Source organism: Ctenopharyngodon idella, chromosome 20 (genome assembly GCF_019924925.1).
Source record: "Ctenopharyngodon idella isolate HZGC_01 chromosome 20, HZGC01, whole genome shotgun sequence".
Lineage (NCBI taxonomy): Eukaryota > Metazoa > Chordata > Actinopteri > Cypriniformes > Xenocyprididae > Ctenopharyngodon > Ctenopharyngodon idella.
The window spans coordinates 22612179-22631551 of NC_067239.1; the positions used below are offsets into that span (position 1 = coordinate 22612179).

The window sequence follows — 19373 nt, forward strand, 5'->3', positions numbered from 1 at the left end:
TTGATGATCAAACGTTTTAATCAAAATGCAAATAGATGTAAAGGAAAATATATATTCTCTTTGAACTATTCACAATATAATACAAATAGTACAATATCAAAACTTAGACCAAATGAAATCAGAGAATATCATTAATAAAAAATCTGTCATAAATAAAACTACTGAGGTTCATGTTGGTGCTGATATTGCATATGCAGTGACAGAACTGAATATTTATGATGAGAATAAGAAAAGATAGCAGCTTATCAGACCTAAACAGTCTAAGTATCGCAATCAACTGATTTTGTAACATTTAAATCTTTAAATCATGCAACAAATGACTGGATTTCAGGATAGTTTCCAGAAGGGCGCCTAGACTGATGCCAAAGAAAATTGGCTTTCAACACGTGGCTCACTGTCGCACTCGCTAATTACAGAGAGCCTCAGAGCACTGAATGTCCTTTCAGACAGTGTCATAAAGTAATACCTGTTACCTCAACAGCTTGTGGACGTCAGAAAGACACCGCTTTTTTAAAGTAGCACCTCAGAAATTGAACATTCGAAATTCTACCTTCTTCTATGCAGTGTAAAACACCAAAACCACCAACAAACCTATAACAATTTTTCAATCATCACTAAAACAGTCTATTTTTCCCAGAAGGGGACACATTACCTATAAAGTAAGGTAAATAAATAATCCAAATAATTTAATGTAATTAAAAATATATTGAAGCTTATAACTAAAACATGAATTAGAACACAGTGCAACTTGATGAATTCTGCACTATATAGACTGTTAGCCCTTGATGCCAAGATGCTTTTGCATAATATGTCAGGGTCACGTGACTGGCACACTGACTCTGCTACAGGATGGTGCAAGGACAGAGGATCAGTAGGTTGGTACGGCTTTGGTTCCAGCAGATTATGCTACCACAACCAGGTCGGTCCAAAGAAGTCTGGACCAGTAGTAAGTAGACAGTTGGCTGGGTCCAAACATGGAAAGTGGGGTGTTAAATCAGGACCAAGAGCTCAGAGCAGCAGCACAGTGATCTAGATTTGCACACAGCTCAGACAGCTGCGCACCACCCACACACAGCTTCTCCCTGAGGACAAACAGACACACATAAGACTTCTCTATTGTGTTTGGAAATTGTTCTATAATATATATTTTGTTTTGGACAAATGCAGGTTTGGAGTAATATAACTGGGAGTATATAATCAACATCTTTGTTTGTGTGTGTGTGTGTTTACACTTGTACAATTATCTTTGTGAGGACTGGTGTGAGTTTTAGACCACCGGAGTGAGGACAAAGATAGTAAAGTGAGGACATTTTGGCCATTCCTCACTTTCTGAGACCACTTTTAAGACCTGTTTGAGGGTCAAGACTTGGTTATAATTAGGCTAAGGGTCAGGGTTCAGGTTAGGCACTTAGTTGTGATGGGCAGGGTTAGGGTAAGAAGCTAGCATAGTGTCCATGAATGTCCTCACAAAGATAGATGTACAAGAATGAGTGTGTGTGTGTTCCACTGACATAATAAGAGCATTTAGAAATATAGCTGCAAGCAGCAATTAAGGGTCCAAGCACAAAGGAGGCACGATAAGTCATGCCACCATGGCTGGGAACGTCAGACCAACTGCAACAATGAGTAATTAAAGACATTTTAAGATGATTGTAGGCAAAATGGCTGAAAAAGCATAAATACAATCACTAGTAATATGATTTAATGGTTATCATTTTCGACCAATATGTGGCGCTGTGTCCAAACTGATGTGGTGTGGTCACAGTAAGGTGTCAAAGACATATACAAAATTTGGTGTCAATATGGCAAATCATTGCAGAGATATAGCCTCAGAGTCTTTTGGCTTCATTCCATCGACTTCGTTGAAATGGTATCAAAAAAAAAAAAAAAAAAAAGCATTGCAGAGATACAGCCTCACATCTATTTTTGCAAGCGATACGTAAAATTTGTTTACAAATTTATCGAGGATGGTTGGAGCTATTGAAAAGCTTTTAATAACTTTTTGCCAGCATGGTCTTAAGATGATGTGAGCCAATTTTGGTGAAAATCAGACAAACCGTCTAGGATGAATTCGAAAAAGTAGTTTTTCCGCAAAATCTTTTATGACGGAAAATGATGTCATAGGGTGCAAACTGAATCGTCATGAGCTAAGGAATCAGAGAAAGAATTTCAAAGAATTTAATTTCTAGCCCTTACGATTCAAAAGTTATTAGCATAAACATGAGTGAAATTTTGGACAGGTGGTGGCGCTAGAGGGATTGAGCTAGAGATTCCAAATTAGCTGTGGTTAATGTTAGGACTGTCCTTTATCAGTGTGCCAAATTTCATAATTTTTCCGCAAATGGTTCTATGGGCTGACATAGACTTCCAGAGCGGAAGAAGAAACGGCAGAATAACAATAAGAACGTTAACAATTACAATAGGTGCCTAATGACATGAAGGTCAGTAAATGATGAGTTTACTATTCCTATTAGGATAACATTCTTCGTTGTTCTTCTCTGATAGAAATAGAAGCAGATAGGATGACGGACAGAACGGTAAGCAGAGCAAGCGATGAAGATTTGTTCTGCGTAAACAGCTGTGAAGTGTCTCTAATTGACCCTGCTGTTTCACTTCACACAGGATAACTTCCGCTACACTGCCTTAAGTTCCAAACAGGAAGTGGATGTCTCGTACGCAGGAAGTGAAAGAGGTCAAGAGAAGGTGGCTAAAGAAATGACTTTGCAGAATAAACAACATTATAGAATAAAAAAGCAATTCATGACCTCTTTAATACAAGGCAATCTCACTCCAGTGTGCCTTGAACTTCATAAATCTACTGGAAATGCTTGACTGACTGAAACAAAATTGTTCTCAATGTTTAATATTAGTGTGGTTCATGGGAAAGGAAAAGCATTTAAACAATTGCAGAAATCTCTGAGTCACAGTCACACAGGCCACCCGCTCTCTCTTCCTGGTACTGTGGTTCATGACTGACTTGAATGAAGACCATTATTGTGTGTGTGTTTTTTTTTTTTATCAGTCTCATTCTCTATCTCTTCCCTCTCTTTCTTGCAACCTGTTGCTGCTTGTTGCCTTTGTTTGCATATTGTGTTACTGTTCCCCAATGGATGTTACTTAACTAACTACCAAAAAAGGAATGCAGTTGCAGGAAAGCACCAATGCAGTTTGAGCCATCTGAAAAGCTAGGTTATATATCCACTTTTTTCCTAACGAGCCTACTACGTTTTAGATTATGGGAGGCACTTCCGGTTTGGGGAAGCTCCAATTCAAGAGAATAACGTAACGCTTGGTTTTTTAATGTGATGTCGCATAACAATAATATATATGGCAAGAGCTCTTTTCATTCGCTGCATTCTTTTCCTCTTGATTATTTTCTTTTTTCTTTTGTAATCCACTGAAACAGTATGAAAAAGGACAACATATACATATATGTTCAACTGCTTGTTACACATGGCAGCAACTCAATGCATTTAGGCACGTAGACATGGCGAAAACAGTCTGCTGAAGTCCAAACTGAGCATCAGAACAGGGAAGAAATGTGATTTAAGTGACTTTGAACATGGCATGGTTGTTGGTGCTAGACGAGTATTTCAGAAACTGCTGATCTACTGTGAATTTTACGCATAACCATCTCTAGGGTTTATAGGGAATGGTTTAAAAGAAAAAATATCCAGTGAGAGGCTCTTCTGTGAGCAAAAATGCCTTGGTGATGCCAGAGGTTGGAGGAGAATGGCCAGACTGGTTCCAGCTAATAGAAAGGCAACAGTAACTCAAATAACCACTCGTTACAACCGAGGTCTGCAGAAGAGCATCTCTGAACGCACAACACCTCAAACCTTGAAGTAGATAGGCTACAGGATAGGTGCCACTCCCGTCACAACAGAAAACTGAGGCTACAATTCCCACAGGGACACCAAAACTGGACAACAGAAGACTGGAATAACATTGCCTGGTATGATGAGTCTCAAATTCTGCTGCAACATTCAGATGGTAGGGTCAGAAGTTGGCGTAAACAACATGAAAGCATGGATCCATCCTGCACTGTATCAATGGTTCAGGTGGTGTAATGATGTGGGGGATATTTTCTTGGCAAACTTTGGCTCCTTATTACCATCTGAGCAACATTTAAATGCCACAACCTAAACCTGAGTATTGTTGCTGACTATGTCCATCCCTTTATGACCACAGTGTACTTATCTTCTGATAGCTACTTTCAGCAGGATACTGCGCCAAGCGTGTCAAACCCAGACTGGTTTCTTGAACATGACAATGAGTTCACAATACTCAAATGGCCTCCACAGTCACCAGATCTCAATCCAACAGAGCACCTTTGGGATGTGGTGGAATGGGGGATCTGCATCATGGATGTGCAGCCAACAAATCTGCAGCAACTGCGTGATGCTGTCAATATGGACCAGAATCTGTGAGGAATGTCTCCAGCACCTATATTTATTATTGATATATATTGTGATTTTATAACGGTTTTTTATTGTAATACATTTTAAAATATAATTTATTTCTGTGATGGCAAAGTTGAATTTTCAGCAGCCATTACTCCAGTCTTCAGTGTCACATGATCCCTCAGTCATTCTAATATGCTAATTATATAGGATATAACCTTGCTTTCTCAAACAATTTCCCCCCCAAAAATATATATTATAAAATAATAATAATAATAATAATAATAATAATAATAATATATATATATATATTATACACCCCTCCAAATCAGTGAATTCAGGTGTTCCAATCACTTCCATGGCCACGGGTGTATAAAATCAAGCACCTAGGCATGCAGACTGCTTCTACAACCATTTGTGAAAGAATGGGTCGCTCTCAGGAGCTCAGTGAATTCAAGCGTGGTACCGTGATAGGTTGCCACCTGTGCAATAAGTCCATTCGTGAAATTTCCTCACTACTAAATATTCCACGGTCAACTGTTAGTGGTATCATAACAAAGTGGAAGCAACAACAGCAACTCAGCCATGAAGTGGTAGGCCACGTAAAATCTCAGCGTATGCTGAGGCGCACAGTGCGCAGAAGTCACCAACTTTCTGCAGAGTCAATAGCTACAGACCTCCAAACTTCGTGTGGCCTTCAGATTAGCTCAAGAACAGTGTGTAGAGAGCTTCATGGAGTGGGTTTCCATGGCCGAGCAGCTGCATCCAAGCCTTACATCACCAAGTGCAATGCAAAGCATCGGATGCAGTGGTGTAAAGCACGCCGCCACTGGACTCTAGAGCAGTGGAGATGCGTTCTCTGGAGTGACGAATCACGCTTCTCTGTCTGGCAATCCAATGGATGAGTCTGGGTTTGGCTGTTGCCAGGAGAACGGTACTTGCCTGACTGCATTGTGCCAAGTGTAAAGTTTGGTAGAGAGGGGATTATGGTGTGGGGTTGTTTTCAGGGGTTGGGCTTGGCCCCTTAGTTCCAGTGAAAGGAACTCTTAATGCTTCAGCATACCAAGATATTTTGGACAATTTCATGCTCCCAACTTTGTGGGAACAGTTTGGGGATGGCCCCTTCCTGTTCCAGCATGACTGCGCACCAGTGCACAAAGCAAGGTCCATAAAGAAATGGATGAGCGAGTTTGCTGTAGAGGAACTTGACTGGCCTGCACAGAGTCCTGACCTCAACCCGATAGAACGCCTTTGGGATGAATTAGAGCGGAGACTGCGAGCCAGGCCTTCTCGTCCAACATCAGTGCCTGACCTCACAAATGCGCTTCTAGAAGAATGGTCAAAAATTCCCATAAACACACTCCTAAACCTTGTGGAAAGCCTTCCCAGAAGAGTTGAGGCTGTTATAGCTGCAAAGGGTGGGTCAACTCCATATTAAACCCTACGGATTAAGCAATGGGATGTCATTAAAGTTCATGTGCACGTAAAGGCAGGCGTCCCAAACTTTTGGCAATATAGTGTATCATGCACTAAAAAGTGTTGGAGTGTTGGCTCAGTTGCTGTTTGTAGTGAACACATAAAGGACTCCATTCCTTCAGCCTTGCAATTATACGCTTCACAACAGCGCTGCCATGGCAACCATGCAACATGTGGGCAGCTCCCCTTCAGCAATGAGAAGCCAGATAGAGGAGTGAATGCTTTATGAAGCCAATCCTTAAATCAACAAAACAGAACATAACACCGCAGTGACGGTGCTCGCTCGAAAACAAGCATGCAACACTGAACATCAGACAAAAGCTGCAGCAGCGTCACAGCCATTGTGAGTTGACAGCGTCAGTGCGGTGCCTGGTTGCTTAGATATCAATCTCTACTGAGAGATTTAGCACCTAGAGACAAGATGTTCATGAGCAAAGTCAATGAATAACAATTTTCTCGCTTCACAAAACATATACTGTTGATTTTCATTACAGATTATTATCTTTAGCCTACAAATCAATATCTCATGGGATGACAGCCCAACTGATGTCTTTCTAAAGTGTTCAAGGTAGCCCAAGCAATGCCTGGAACAGTAACTTATTGAGACCAGTGTATTATGTAACGGGTCACATTGAAGCAACTGATAATGTATGGGTGTTGTTGGGTACATGAATAGATCATTATGTCTCTGTGCATTAGCATACAGTACCTGACAGTACTGGTCAGACCCATTAAAGCATGCATTTGACACACGTGGATTAGTGCGTGAAATGAGGTCACAGAGTTCTTGGGTGTCACAGCTCATTGACCCAGCTGAGGTAAGTGAGCTAAAGATCAGCTGCCAACCGTTACACAAATGTGTGTGCGAGCGTGTAGCTACACTTGACTGATAAGGTTAATCAATGAATGTCTTCTCTGGCCCTGAAGACAGAGCCTTGACAAGCACATGAAAAGTTTGCAATCTTGATTAATAAATCATTACAAATGAGAGACACATTAGGAAACCGGAAGTGACAGTGAACATGACACAAATGACACATTTTACTGAACATGCAAATACGGCCCAATAAAAAAAATTAAATTATACTGTGCGAATATTAATCATTAAATTAATTATGGTGAATATTAATTAGTAATTAAGACTTTGCTCTGGAGCATCCAGTTATTACAAATGTATAAGCCATACTTTCACCATAGTAGGATTAGTAGTTAGCGAGTTGATTAGTACACACCCCAATAAGTTCCACCAAATAATTTAGGCCTACTAGATGTTATAAAAATAAAATTATTATATTGCAATGACAACTGTTATTTGATCCATATTGAGTTATTCTCCCCTACTTTCCTGGGAACAATTAATTCAAAAGAAATTGGCTGTATAGTCAGGAATTTTATGGTTCTCAAGAAACCGTATCATCAAATAGCCTGAGGTGTTAAGCCCCTCCCATTTAGTCTCTCCTTCAAGTAACATTGAAAACCACAGTAACATAAAACCACATCCTACTATAAATCTAAATAATTAAAGGCACAATCACTTTAGAATCTTTATATATTGAATAATTCTCATTAATTTGTAGCATTACATTCAGCACTCCTCATTAGCCTGGGGCTTCATTATCATCAAAATCAGCACGTTGGCAGTGTTGAAAATCTTGAGACAAGATCAAATATGCGTACGTTCTAGTTTCCAGTTAGGACAAGTTCCACAAACACCTTTGTAAACTGCTGGGAATAAATTGTGAAATATCTTTACCAGGAATGTGTATTCTGGCTAACAACTCAGGGGGAAGAGGTGATGTATCATTAAATACACTCTATGTATCATTAATGCCTTCCTCAGTACAAAAGTGTGATTTAGAGTGCACAAGAGGACAGTTTATAGCATAACCTGTTATTACACAGGTGCCACATTAGTTAGAGTTATTGCACAGAGTGCAACACAATGTCAGTGCTCTAGATCTATTCAACATAAGGACCTAAACTCAGTACACATATATACACAAGATCGCACAGGACTTCTCCGGTTTTTAGTTAGTACAGAAGCTTGACTAAAATTCACTTGCGGTGTAACATTGGTGGTGAGATTAAAATGTAAAAGCTTATTCATAAGTAACAGCTTAAATAAATGCTGACATTTCTGTACTATAGTTCCCTGTATGATTTGTACCATTAGCTGAAAGAGAATTATTTTGATATGTAATCAAAATTTTAACTGGACATATGCCAGAAATAATTGTAATAAAATCAATTCAAAATTAAATTGAGTTTTTGAATCAAAATCTAATACTGTATTTATATCCCATCAAAATCTGATCACAATACACTACAGTTCAAAAGTTCAGGGTCAGTAACATTCTCTTATTGTCTTACAAGTCTCTTATGCTCATCAAGGTTGCATTTTTTGATCAAAAATACAGCAAAATAATAAAATTGTGAAATATCATTACAATTAAAAAAAAAAAATTGTAATCTGAAATCTGTTTTAATTAGTGCTGTCAAATCGATTATTAATCGATTATTATTTACTGTGATTAGTCGCATCTAACATAAATGTTTTTACATAATATATTTGCATTTATATATATATATATATATATATTATATATATATATATATATATATATATATATACACACACACACACACACACATATATTATGTAAACAAACTTTTATGTTAGATGCAATTTGACAGCATTAGTTTTAATATATTTTAAAATCTAATTTATTTCTGTGATGGCAAAGCTGAATTTTCAGCATCATTCCTCCAGTCTTCAGTGTCACATGATCCTTCAGAAATCATTCTAATATGCTGATTTTAAACATTTCTTATTGTTATCAGTTGAAAATAGTTGAATACGCTGAACATTTTTGTAACAATGGAAAAATCTTTACTGTAATTTTTGATCAATTTAATGCTTCCTTGCTGAATACAAGTATAAATTTAACTTAAAAAAAAAAAAAAAAAAAAAACTTGCCCCAAACTTTTGAACAGATCACCAAATTGAATTTTAAAACGACATGTAAACAATGAACAGAGGCGATGATGGCAGGCGTGATGTTGAGGATTCACAGAACTGTCTTCTGAGGTTTGGGTAGGCTTATGATGCAATAACACCCTTAAAGTAGAAACTCAGCAGGTCCTACGAGACAGTACATAGCTGCTGAGGCCTGCCGAAGCAAGTGCTGACCTGAGAACAGCATGCTGAGTTCCAGCTGAAATGCCTCTCTGCTGAATGTGGGCGGCGTTAAAACGATTAGAACAGAACAAACCACATCATGCACGTAGCTGGGTTAATGAAAGCAATACAAGCTGCGAGTATGACTCGCAGATAAGCTAATGAGTCTCAGAATCTCTCATAGCTCTTAACTAACCGGTATTCCTGTTGAGACACGCAATCAAACAGGTCCCTGGCGGTAAAACGTGGCTCCATAGCAGCAATCTGAAAGCAGAAAGCACACCTGTTAACGTAAAGAACACAGTGTACAGCTCAATGCACACGTCCTACATAATCACTGTAGAACATGTATAGTTGATCTAAACAAGATAAATGGAAATTCTTCATGTCTAAAATAAAATATATATACACTACATTTCAAAACTTTGGGGTCAGTAAGATTTTTTATTTATCAATACTTTTGCTAACACTTTTCAGTAAGGTTTCATATGTTAACATTAGATAACTACATTAGTTAACACGAACTAACAATGAATGGTTGCTGAAAATTCAGCTTAATAATGACAGAATTTTCATGCTTAGACTAACTGTTGTTTAACTATGGGGCATGACTAATCAAAAGTTGGATATGACCTTTAGTGGCAGTTTTGTTACCTCACTGGACTGAATGAAGGAGAGAAGTGACTCTGCATCCTGAACACTGCTGTCTGCAGATAACAGCCTGTGGGAGGGGAACATTTTACTATCACTTATAACAGGCATAATCAGAGCTCATAATCCAGAGCTTTATTGCCAGGTATCTTTACACATACGAGGAATTTGTTTTGGTGACAGAAGCTATCCCACCTGTGCAATTACTAGAACACGAACTGCGTATAATATTTGTGGGTATCGCCTGATATACAAATAAGAATCATGTGTGTGGTTTTAAAATGCATCAGTGTACCAGAGCACGTTTCTACAGTTAGTATTAACCACAAGTAAAGAGGCAGCTTAAGATTACAATGAATAAATGTATCAGATGAATCATAAAATCTATCAATCATATGCAGGGTAGTGTTTTCTGAGCCTGTAATTGTGTTTGGATCACAAAAATTGTAAATTAGTATACACCACATTTACTCATTAACAATCTGTGTGATGTTTGAAAATAGGGAAATTTGGACAGACACAAATGCTCTAAATTTAGACAGTGTCTAAGAGAATTGACGTTTGAACATGGCAGCAACATGTCCAAGACTGAAGCCTGTTTCACACATCCTGCGTCTGAAGCACGTAAGCGATGAGGACACAGGATAACTGCAACAGCAGAAGACGTAACATATGCAACATAGCTATTAGCTACATAACAAAGCTGTGCTACATGTGCTTGAAGCTTGTTATGCTCACGAAGGCTGCATTTATTTGATCAAAAATACAGTAATATTGTAAAACATTATTACAATTAAATATAACGGTCTTATACTTGAATATATTTAAAAGCAGAATTTTGTGCTGCTTAATATGAGTAACAGAAAGTTCAAAAGAACAGCATTTATTTGAAATAGAAATCTTTTGTAACATTGTAAATGTTATCTTTGATAAATTTAATGTGTAAATTTAAGAATTTGGGTAACCAAACAGTTGATGGACCCTACTGATTTCCATAGTACTTTTTTTCCATACTATGGAAGTCAATGGGGTCCATCAACTGTTTGGTTACCTAAATTCTTCAAAATACCTTCTTTTGTGTTCAGCAGAAGAAAGAAATACATACAGGTTTGGAACAACTTGAGGGTGAGTAAATGATGACAGAATTTTCATTTTTGGGTGAACTATCCCTTTAACGCAAGAATAAAACAGCATTGACACTAAAGAAAGTTAGATGAGAGGAGGACGAGAAGAAGAAATAGAGAAATTGAAGGGGCAGGACGAAGCAGTGAGCAGAAAGAAAAAGCTATTTCAGCACGAAAGCCTGAATTATGCATGCCTTTCCTCATTCGGGGGCACAGGGGGACGGAAAGGAATAGCGCTGCACATTTGTGTGCATGTGTTGGCTATGATGACTCATCTGTCTGCTTTCTGCACATAAAAATGAGTCTAGCTGTATCCATGGAGACAGCACCTAATCTCCCTTCAAACCTTGTCATCCTGCCTTCTCAGAAACAATCAATGAAGAACAAGAGTGGACTCAAATGCAGAAAAATAAAATGCAGTAAAAACAGTCAAAACAAACCTAAAAGATAAGCAACAAACCTGAATCTCAGATGAACACTATGACAGTGAGTCTGTGAGGTCATCAGGATAAGTGAATAAGTATATAGGGTTGATGGGTAAAGGGTGACATTGCTGTCAGACAGATGATACATATGATTATATCTAATTATGTAACTGGGAAGCAGAACACTTAAAAAAAAAAAAAAAATCAAAGTGCTTGACTTAGTTTAGGGAGGACGTTGACCCAGGCATTACTGAATAACTTACACTTGAGTTCGGAAGTTTATCCTCCTCCAAACACAAACAATATAATAACACTCTGTCATAGTTAAAGTCAACGTCTAGAAAAAAATGAACAAGTTGGTGTGTAAATCAATTTTCATGCACTGACAAGCGTAGTGTTTTGTGTGAGAATAAAGGAGCATATAATCAATTAGACAGGCAATGCAGCACAAGTTTCACATGACAAATCATTAATTTGGAGTGCTGAATGAAGTGTATGCTTTAACTCCTCTCTCTGTTGAACAAAAAACCTCACAGTATAGCATTTAATGCACTGAGACGAATTTATAGTGCAAAAATAATAATTCACTTCTTGACTTCGTTAACATTTCTGACATCCAGAACAGCTTTCTGACGACCCAAGAGTAAGTTGTTTATACATGCTACATTCCCAGAGTTTAGATTTATTAGAGACCTTATTATTTATTAGAGATTTATATTTATTAAGACGCCGTAAATGATACAAGCAGGCAGTTTAATATGCCAGCGAGGCAAGTCATGTCTGCCATTACACTGCAACATAAAGAGCAGTCTCTGTGTAACTACAGCTATGACACGCACCACGGTTTCTGCTCGCGAGATGCAGAGATCTTAATTTAGAGGAAAAATTGCCATGTCACAGTACAATCCATCTGCCTACTGCTATGAGCCGTAAAGGAATGTAGAGCAACGGAAGTGAGTCATACAGACACTCACACAGGATCAGGGGAGGTTTTGATAATGAGTATGTACTGACGATTATGAGGATAAAGACTGCCCCCCCCCCCCCTCCCCCTTTCCCCGTGTGACACACACCTACTTCTGTCCTCTACATGCTCAGGTGACTAAGGACACACACTGAGAAAATTCTTTTAGGAGGCACATGACTGGAATGGTAACAGACCTTGCTAAGACTGCACAGTTTTGTGTGTGTGTGTTTACTAGCATGTGTGTACCTCTGAAGAGCCTCCAAGAGCTGTTTCAGTGCAGTAGAGAGTCTTTGCAGGCAGGAGAGGGCGTCCTGAGGCAGGGGTGAGGTAGATCGCAGACTGGGCTTAGTGGTTCCTGGAGTGTAGTGGAGTGCAGAGAACAAAGCCGAACTGAAGAGAGAGAAACAAACATTAAAACACATCATTAAAACAACACTGTAATGCAGTGAAGTTTCTGTTTTGTTTGTTGTCAGTACAGCCTCAGTAGATAACCTCAGTAAAACCTGGTCAGCCTTTCTTTAAAAAGGTTAATATTTTAACAGAGCATGTTTATGAAACCTATAATGAATGCAAAACACACGTACACAAGAAATTAATTTTCTAATGCTTCTGAAAGAAATCACAATGGCTTTGAACAAAATAAAAAATGTTGTGAAATATTATTATGATTTAAAACAACCATTTCCTTTTAATATATTTTAAAATGTAATTTATCCCTGTAATGGCAAATCTGAATTTACAGACTCTACTTTAGTGTCACATGATCCTTCAGAAATGATTCTAATATGCTGATGTTGTGCTCAAGAATTTCTTTTCATTATTAATGTTTATATTGCTTTATATTTGTGTGGATTATTTTATAGAAAGTATGTATTTAGCAGCAATTATTTCAAATTGAAATGTTTTGAAACATTAATGTCTTTATTGTTAATTTTGATCAATTTAAAGCATCTATGCTTATTAAAACTTTTCATGTCTAACATGTTAAGGCATTCCACAGTACCACCTGTGGTACAAATACCATTCAAAAGAGACCTTAGGAATGGTAATGGGTTGAAAAAAATGAACCCCAAACTTTTGAAAGTAGTCTATGTTGAAATATATACAATTCTCTCTTTGTCATGGTCTCTCTCACCTAATCTGACACACGTTGTTCCAGATGCTCTCAAACAATGCCCAAACTTCCTGATGGGATGTCAGAGGAGGTGGAGCAACATCCTCCTCTATCTCTGTCATTAGAGAGTCCTCATTATTAGAGTCATCATCCTCTATTGGAGCTTTCGGAGACTGTCACACACACACACACACACACACAATTTAGGAGTAATTAGAATAAAAGAATAATCAATTGTTAAATCTTAATGAGACCGACCTGTAGCTTTTGCTGTAGCATATGAAGGGTAGAGAGAGCATGGGCTACATGACCGTTGTATTGAGATCTGGCAGCCAGTGCCGACAGCAGCTCTGCGGCCAATCTCACAGCACTGAGAACAGATCTGTGCTCTATGGACCTGTCTACACACAGACACAACATAATATTACAGAGACACATTTCTACTGTGTCACAATATATACCATCCATTCCTACTGGTTGTGTTTATGATCTTTTTTTAATGATCTCCTTTATTTCTGGAGGCCTGTGGTCACTGCTGAAGAAAAGAAGTGAGGAGAGGAGCTTAAAAAGACAGAAGTGGGCAGAAAACAAAGGTTCACAAATGTGTCCACAGCTCTAAGTGGGAGGAGACCCGCTTATAAAAGGTCATCGCCTCTTGGCCACATCACTAACACACTACACAAAAGTCACAAAATGAGCGAAGGACACTCCCTCAACTCAGAGTGCAGTAAATCACATTTAGGTGAGAACAGGAGGCCCCTGGTACTTTTCCACCCCTCTACTCCCGCACAAGCTCCCTTCCTCCCCTCTGTCGGGCTGGGCACATGGCCAAAGGCAGCAGAGAAGAAAGGCACAGTCATACTCCTGCAGCACTGATTGGCAGAATGAGGTCAAACTCATAACTACACATACAACTTGAGAAGAGAGTGTGCACGAGTGTGGATCAAAACCACAAACTGAGAGATTTGCATACATACACACACACAAACACCAATTACACTGGTGTTTAATTTACACATTTAATGACAAGTAAGCAACTAAAAGACATACAAGCAGCCAGCAGGGGGACTGGGTAGAGCAGCTCTAAAATATATGGTTTGTCCTTTCTCACATTAAAAATTAGCCTACTTTATGTGAGAGATAATAATTACTTAAACATATTCACTTTGAGGAAACAAAGAGTGACAGAATAGAACAAAACAGAATAGAATAGAATTCCACTGCTATTTTCACATCATGTTTAAATTACTGTAATTATAAGTTGACAACTCAGAGATTTTGAAATTCAACAAAATTCAGAGATTCCAACAAATTAAAAAAAAATGAGTTTGACAAAGATGTGTCATAAATGCTTGATTAAACTTGTAATTATGAGTAAAAAAAAAAAATCTTGGTAAGATATTTTTAAATGTTATTGAAAGAAGTCTCTTGTGCTCACAAAGGCTGCATTTTTTAAATCAAAAATAACGTAAAAACAGTAATATTGTGAAATATTATTACAATTTAAAATGAGTTTTCTAATTTAATATACTGTAAAATGCAGTTGAATGCAGTTAAAAAAATGAATTTTCAGCATTAAAAAAGGTTGAAAACAGTTGTTCTGCTTAATATTTTTTGTGGAAACTGAAATATTTTTTTCAGCATTTTTTGATGAATAGAAAGCATTTATTTGAAATAAAAATCTATTCTGTCACGTTACATTAATGTATTGCATCCTTGTTGAATCAAAGTCTTACTGACAAACTTTTGAATGGTAGAGTAATAAATAGAATTTTTGAGTTCTAAGACACAGACAACAGAATTCTAAAATTGGAACAAAATTTAGCAATAGCAAAACAGAATTCTAATGTAGAGTAGAACAGAATTCTTATTATTTTATTTAAATTTGAAGTTATGAACTATGACACTAAAGTAGTGAGACATACATACCTGAACAGAGACAGTCACTCAGCATCTGCACAGAACTGAGCAGGCTCCTCTTAATAATGCTTCCGAAAACAGCGATCCAGTGCTTCTTAAAACACTTGAGCAGCCCCTCCAGACTCCACGGAGGCTTCACGTACACTATCTGCATACACAAACAGATAAGGTTACAGAGAGTGGGGCTACATCAGATGAACGGCAAAAAAGAATCTGAGCCCTGAATCACACTTTAGAGGTGACTAATGCATTTACATGAATGAGGAGGGAGGAGCTTTATAGTTTAACTTCATATAACATTTATGGATGAATAAACTATCACTTGTGGTACCTCAGTCCACAGGTCTCCATAAGCTGCCTTCATCTCCTCCTCCAGCACCTCAGACAGCGCCCTCTGGAGGCAGGACTCCAGCAAAGACACGCATTCACTGAACTGTCGTTCCTCCGCTGCGTTGCTCCGTTCATTCTTCTGCGATCCTTCTTTCTCTGTTTCATTCACATAGGGAAGTGGCAACAAAATTACTTTAATCAGGCCTTTGTAACTAAAGCATTAAGAAAAACGCTACTAAAGAAGCAAAAACAGTGATATTGATATCGCAAGTGTCATTAGCGGACCTTTCTCTACAGGTCCAGCTGGGGGCGGCACAGCGGGGTGAGCATGAAAGTAGTTTAGGATTGTAGATCTTGTTCCCTCCACCTCTTTCTCCAAGTCTGCCTTACTCAGGGCCTTCACCCCACTGAGCAGAGCCTTGCTGCACAAGTTCTTATCATTGCTACAAAAAGAAACCAGAGAGTGAGAGAGAGAGAATATAAATTTAAAAAGTAGGAAGTAACGTCCTCTACCTTCAATATGAACATTCTTCAGGGTGACACTAATGGCTGAAATATAATCATTAAATCACATAATTTTCATAAAGCAAACACATGGCCACCTTGCATTTTATTAGCTAATGTCACATGACAAGAAAGATCAAACATAAACAGATTCATAATGTCCATAATGTAGTGCAGACATGCCTAGAGGTGAAACAGAGGTATGAGTGCATGTACTCACGTGCAAAGAACTAGAGCTCCCTCTGGGCACAGAGCCTGGTACTGCAGACAGCACTGCAGCACTCTGTCATCATTATTTACAATACCAGGCCCACCTAAGGAAGAGAAAAGACAAAGTCATACAATCCATAGTATACACAATAGTATGCCAGATAAGGAGCGGTGCAACCTGAAAATACAATGTCAAGTATGCATCCATACATACCTTTTAGAGAACTAATAATAATACTGTTTACCTTGACCAGCACAGTACATACTTTCAGTGTGGGACTCAACCACAGTTTACAGTAATAAAATGTATTGGTAATGCCTGCGTTACTCATTTATTGGTGATGTGTTGCAATGTACGCAATTCCTATAGAAAACCATTTATGTTTTAAAACATATTTTATCTCTACTTTAGAATCGTACATATGATCTTAATATTTAATTATTTTACATTTTAAAAGTTTCTTAGAGCATGAAAATATGTTTAATAATACAGTGTTATTTTAGTATTATTTATATTCTATTATAGTATTTCTTGATATTTTTAATTAGCTTTTAATTTTATATTTTCAGTTTTCAATTTTTTCATTTTTTATCAAATTTTAGTTTTAGTAATTTTAGTAATTCAACTTAAACGTATTTTATTTTAATTTGTTGTCAATGCAACATTTCATTTCTAATATTCATATAAGATTTTAAAGTTTTTAATCTAATATTTCATTTATTTTATTTCAGCTTTAATTCAATTAACAATTTGTTATAGTCTTACTTTTAGTCAACAATAACAACGCTTCCATAATGCAGCTGAGTGGTAATATTTTTCCAGCTCAAAAAAGTAGCAAAATAAAATTTCATTATAAAATTGTCATGTATCATTTTTTTTTTTTTTTAAGATTTCTATTTAGCTATAATTTATTTTTATTTCAATTTTAGTTTTAGTAATTTTAGTACTTCAAGTTGAACTTATTTCAATTAGTTGCCAATGCAACATTTCTAATTTTCATATAAGATTTTTAAGTTTTGGATCTAATATTTCTATTTTATTTTATTTCAGCTTTAATTCAATTACCGATTTGAATAGTCTTAGTTTTAGTTAACAATAACAACACTTCCATAATGCAGCTGAGTGGTAATATTTTTCGAGCTCAAAAAACAAAAAGTATAAAAAAATTGTAATCATAAAATTATTTAGCATGACCTCAAAATGAAATTACCAGAAAGAAAATAATTAATATAGTGTGGTAGGTTGATTATAGGAATGAGTTTTTTTTTTTTAATTATTATTATTCAATATTTATTACTATTATTATTATTATTCAATTAAATATCTATTATTATTATTATTATTATTTAAATTGAAATGTACCTGCAAGTTAATTTTATTGCCACCTGACAAAGTGTGCTTCTTTTTACATGTCTTAAAAAGTAAACATACAGTAAAGGTACATGACTTGCATCTCAGGATAAGAACCACTTACAGACAGCTTGGGAGGCTTGCTGCATTGACTGGCCCATGAGTCTGGGCTCCTGATTTTTCAGGCAGCTGTAGATGTAGTGGACAGCTGGCCTGGCTTTGTCCTCCACCTTGCTGGAGAGTTTACCACTCTTTAGATAATCCAGCTCCTGCAGCACCACCCAGGGGATCAGCAAAGTGGGAAACCCCAGTCCTGGAATGAGGGGTGCTCAGAATGAAAGGCTGCACCAACATTATTCTGCAAATGTTTGAAAGCATCGAGCTAGTGACTTAATTGAATTATTCCTTTAAGACTAGAGTTCCCTCTCTCTTTATCTTACCACCGAGACCATGTGACCTGATCTTCTTCACAAACTCCAGGTGGCTGAGCAGCACATTGGTATCCAGGACTATGAGGAGGGCCTGTTTATGTTGATCTTCATGTGTAAACACAGAAACAGACACAAAGCACAACTATCCATCAAAGAGGCCATGATTCAAATACATAAACGTTTTAACAAGGCACCTATTGTAGGATATTATATCATTATTAGGATATAATATATCATCATTCCAGTAATAATAAGTTATTTTGAACTTTTTCACAGGTGACTTTACTTAGCATTATGCTGGCACCCTCTTCTGGAGGGTCAATGTCCATGCAGGTGAGCTCTCCACAGTTCTCCACCAAGTTCACCTCCAGTCTCCTCTCAGAACGTGCCAGATGAAGTTCCTCCACCAGCTGCATCTAAACAATGAATGAAACAGAATGAGAAACATACAAACACATAAAGAAGATTTTTATTCTGAAAACATAAAAAACATAAAAAAAAGATAAAAAAGATATTTATTCTGAAAACAGAGGAACATTGTTAACCTCGTGGTCGCAGTCAAAGGTCTCTTCAGCCTTTTGAGGAGTTATCTGAAACAGTACAAAACAGCATTTAAAGATGTATTAAATTTAATGGAATAAACAATGTTTATTAATAACTCGCTGCTTATGTTTATTAATAACTCGCTGCTGTTTCCTCTTAAATACAGTCTAAAATTGACCCTCTTTTTCTCTATTTTTTTTTTTCTTAATGCTGAGGACTATTGTATAGTTTATTTAGCCACTGTTTTAGTGAACTTGCATAAAGGTCTGTCTGCATTCTTCTATAAAACTGTGGTGGAAATTTTTGATGGAGAATGAAATGTTTTCTTTAAGAATATGGAAATAATTATATTCTTAAAATATGCTTATTTTGCAATCTGACATGAAATGACCTGTGCACCCATAGAGGGAAATAGATCAAGTGCATGCTAAAAGTAGTCTGTCTTATGATTTAGTCGTCTAGACGGGAAGTGACTAACGATGCTTAGAAGGGAAGTGAGTGTATATATTATTGCAATATTTTGCAATAAATATGTGTATATATATATATATATATACACACACATACATACACGCTAGCTTTTAAATCAATTATGTCATTCACAGTGCTTCATGAGATTGTAGTTCTTTCCCCTCAGTAAAGCCGCTAAGTACACAGTCTTGAGCCACTGAAAGGTGGAGCAATCAATTTACAAATCAGAAAAATAACACAGGATGCAGTGTTAGTCATCAAACTGTAAGAGAAAT

General features: G+C 37.1%; 1 protein-coding gene across 2 annotated transcripts in view; it reads right to left on the minus strand.

The window, feature by feature from the left end:
- Positions 1–19373, minus strand: part of swt1 (SWT1 RNA endoribonuclease homolog) — a 22900-nt gene continuing 3527 nt past the window's right edge. For both annotated transcript variants that reach the window (XM_051874773.1, XM_051874772.1), the window contains exons 5-18: positions 18630–18674; positions 18371–18500; positions 18094–18189; positions 17778–17966; positions 16313–16406; positions 15874–16031; positions 15590–15744; positions 15268–15406; positions 13597–13739; positions 13360–13511; positions 12471–12614; positions 9712–9778; positions 9254–9321; positions 1–1082 (exon numbers count right to left, since the gene is read on the minus strand). In XM_051874773.1, the coding sequence (XP_051730733.1) occupies positions 995–1082; positions 9254–9321; positions 9712–9778; positions 12471–12614; positions 13360–13511; positions 13597–13739; positions 15268–15406; positions 15590–15744; positions 15874–16031; positions 16313–16406; positions 17778–17966; positions 18094–18189; positions 18371–18500; positions 18630–18674 (1668 nt within the window). In that variant the 3' untranslated portion in view covers positions 1–994. The remainder of the gene's footprint in view (positions 1083–9253; positions 9322–9711; positions 9779–12470; positions 12615–13359; positions 13512–13596; positions 13740–15267; positions 15407–15589; positions 15745–15873; positions 16032–16312; positions 16407–17777; positions 17967–18093; positions 18190–18370; positions 18501–18629; positions 18675–19373) is intronic.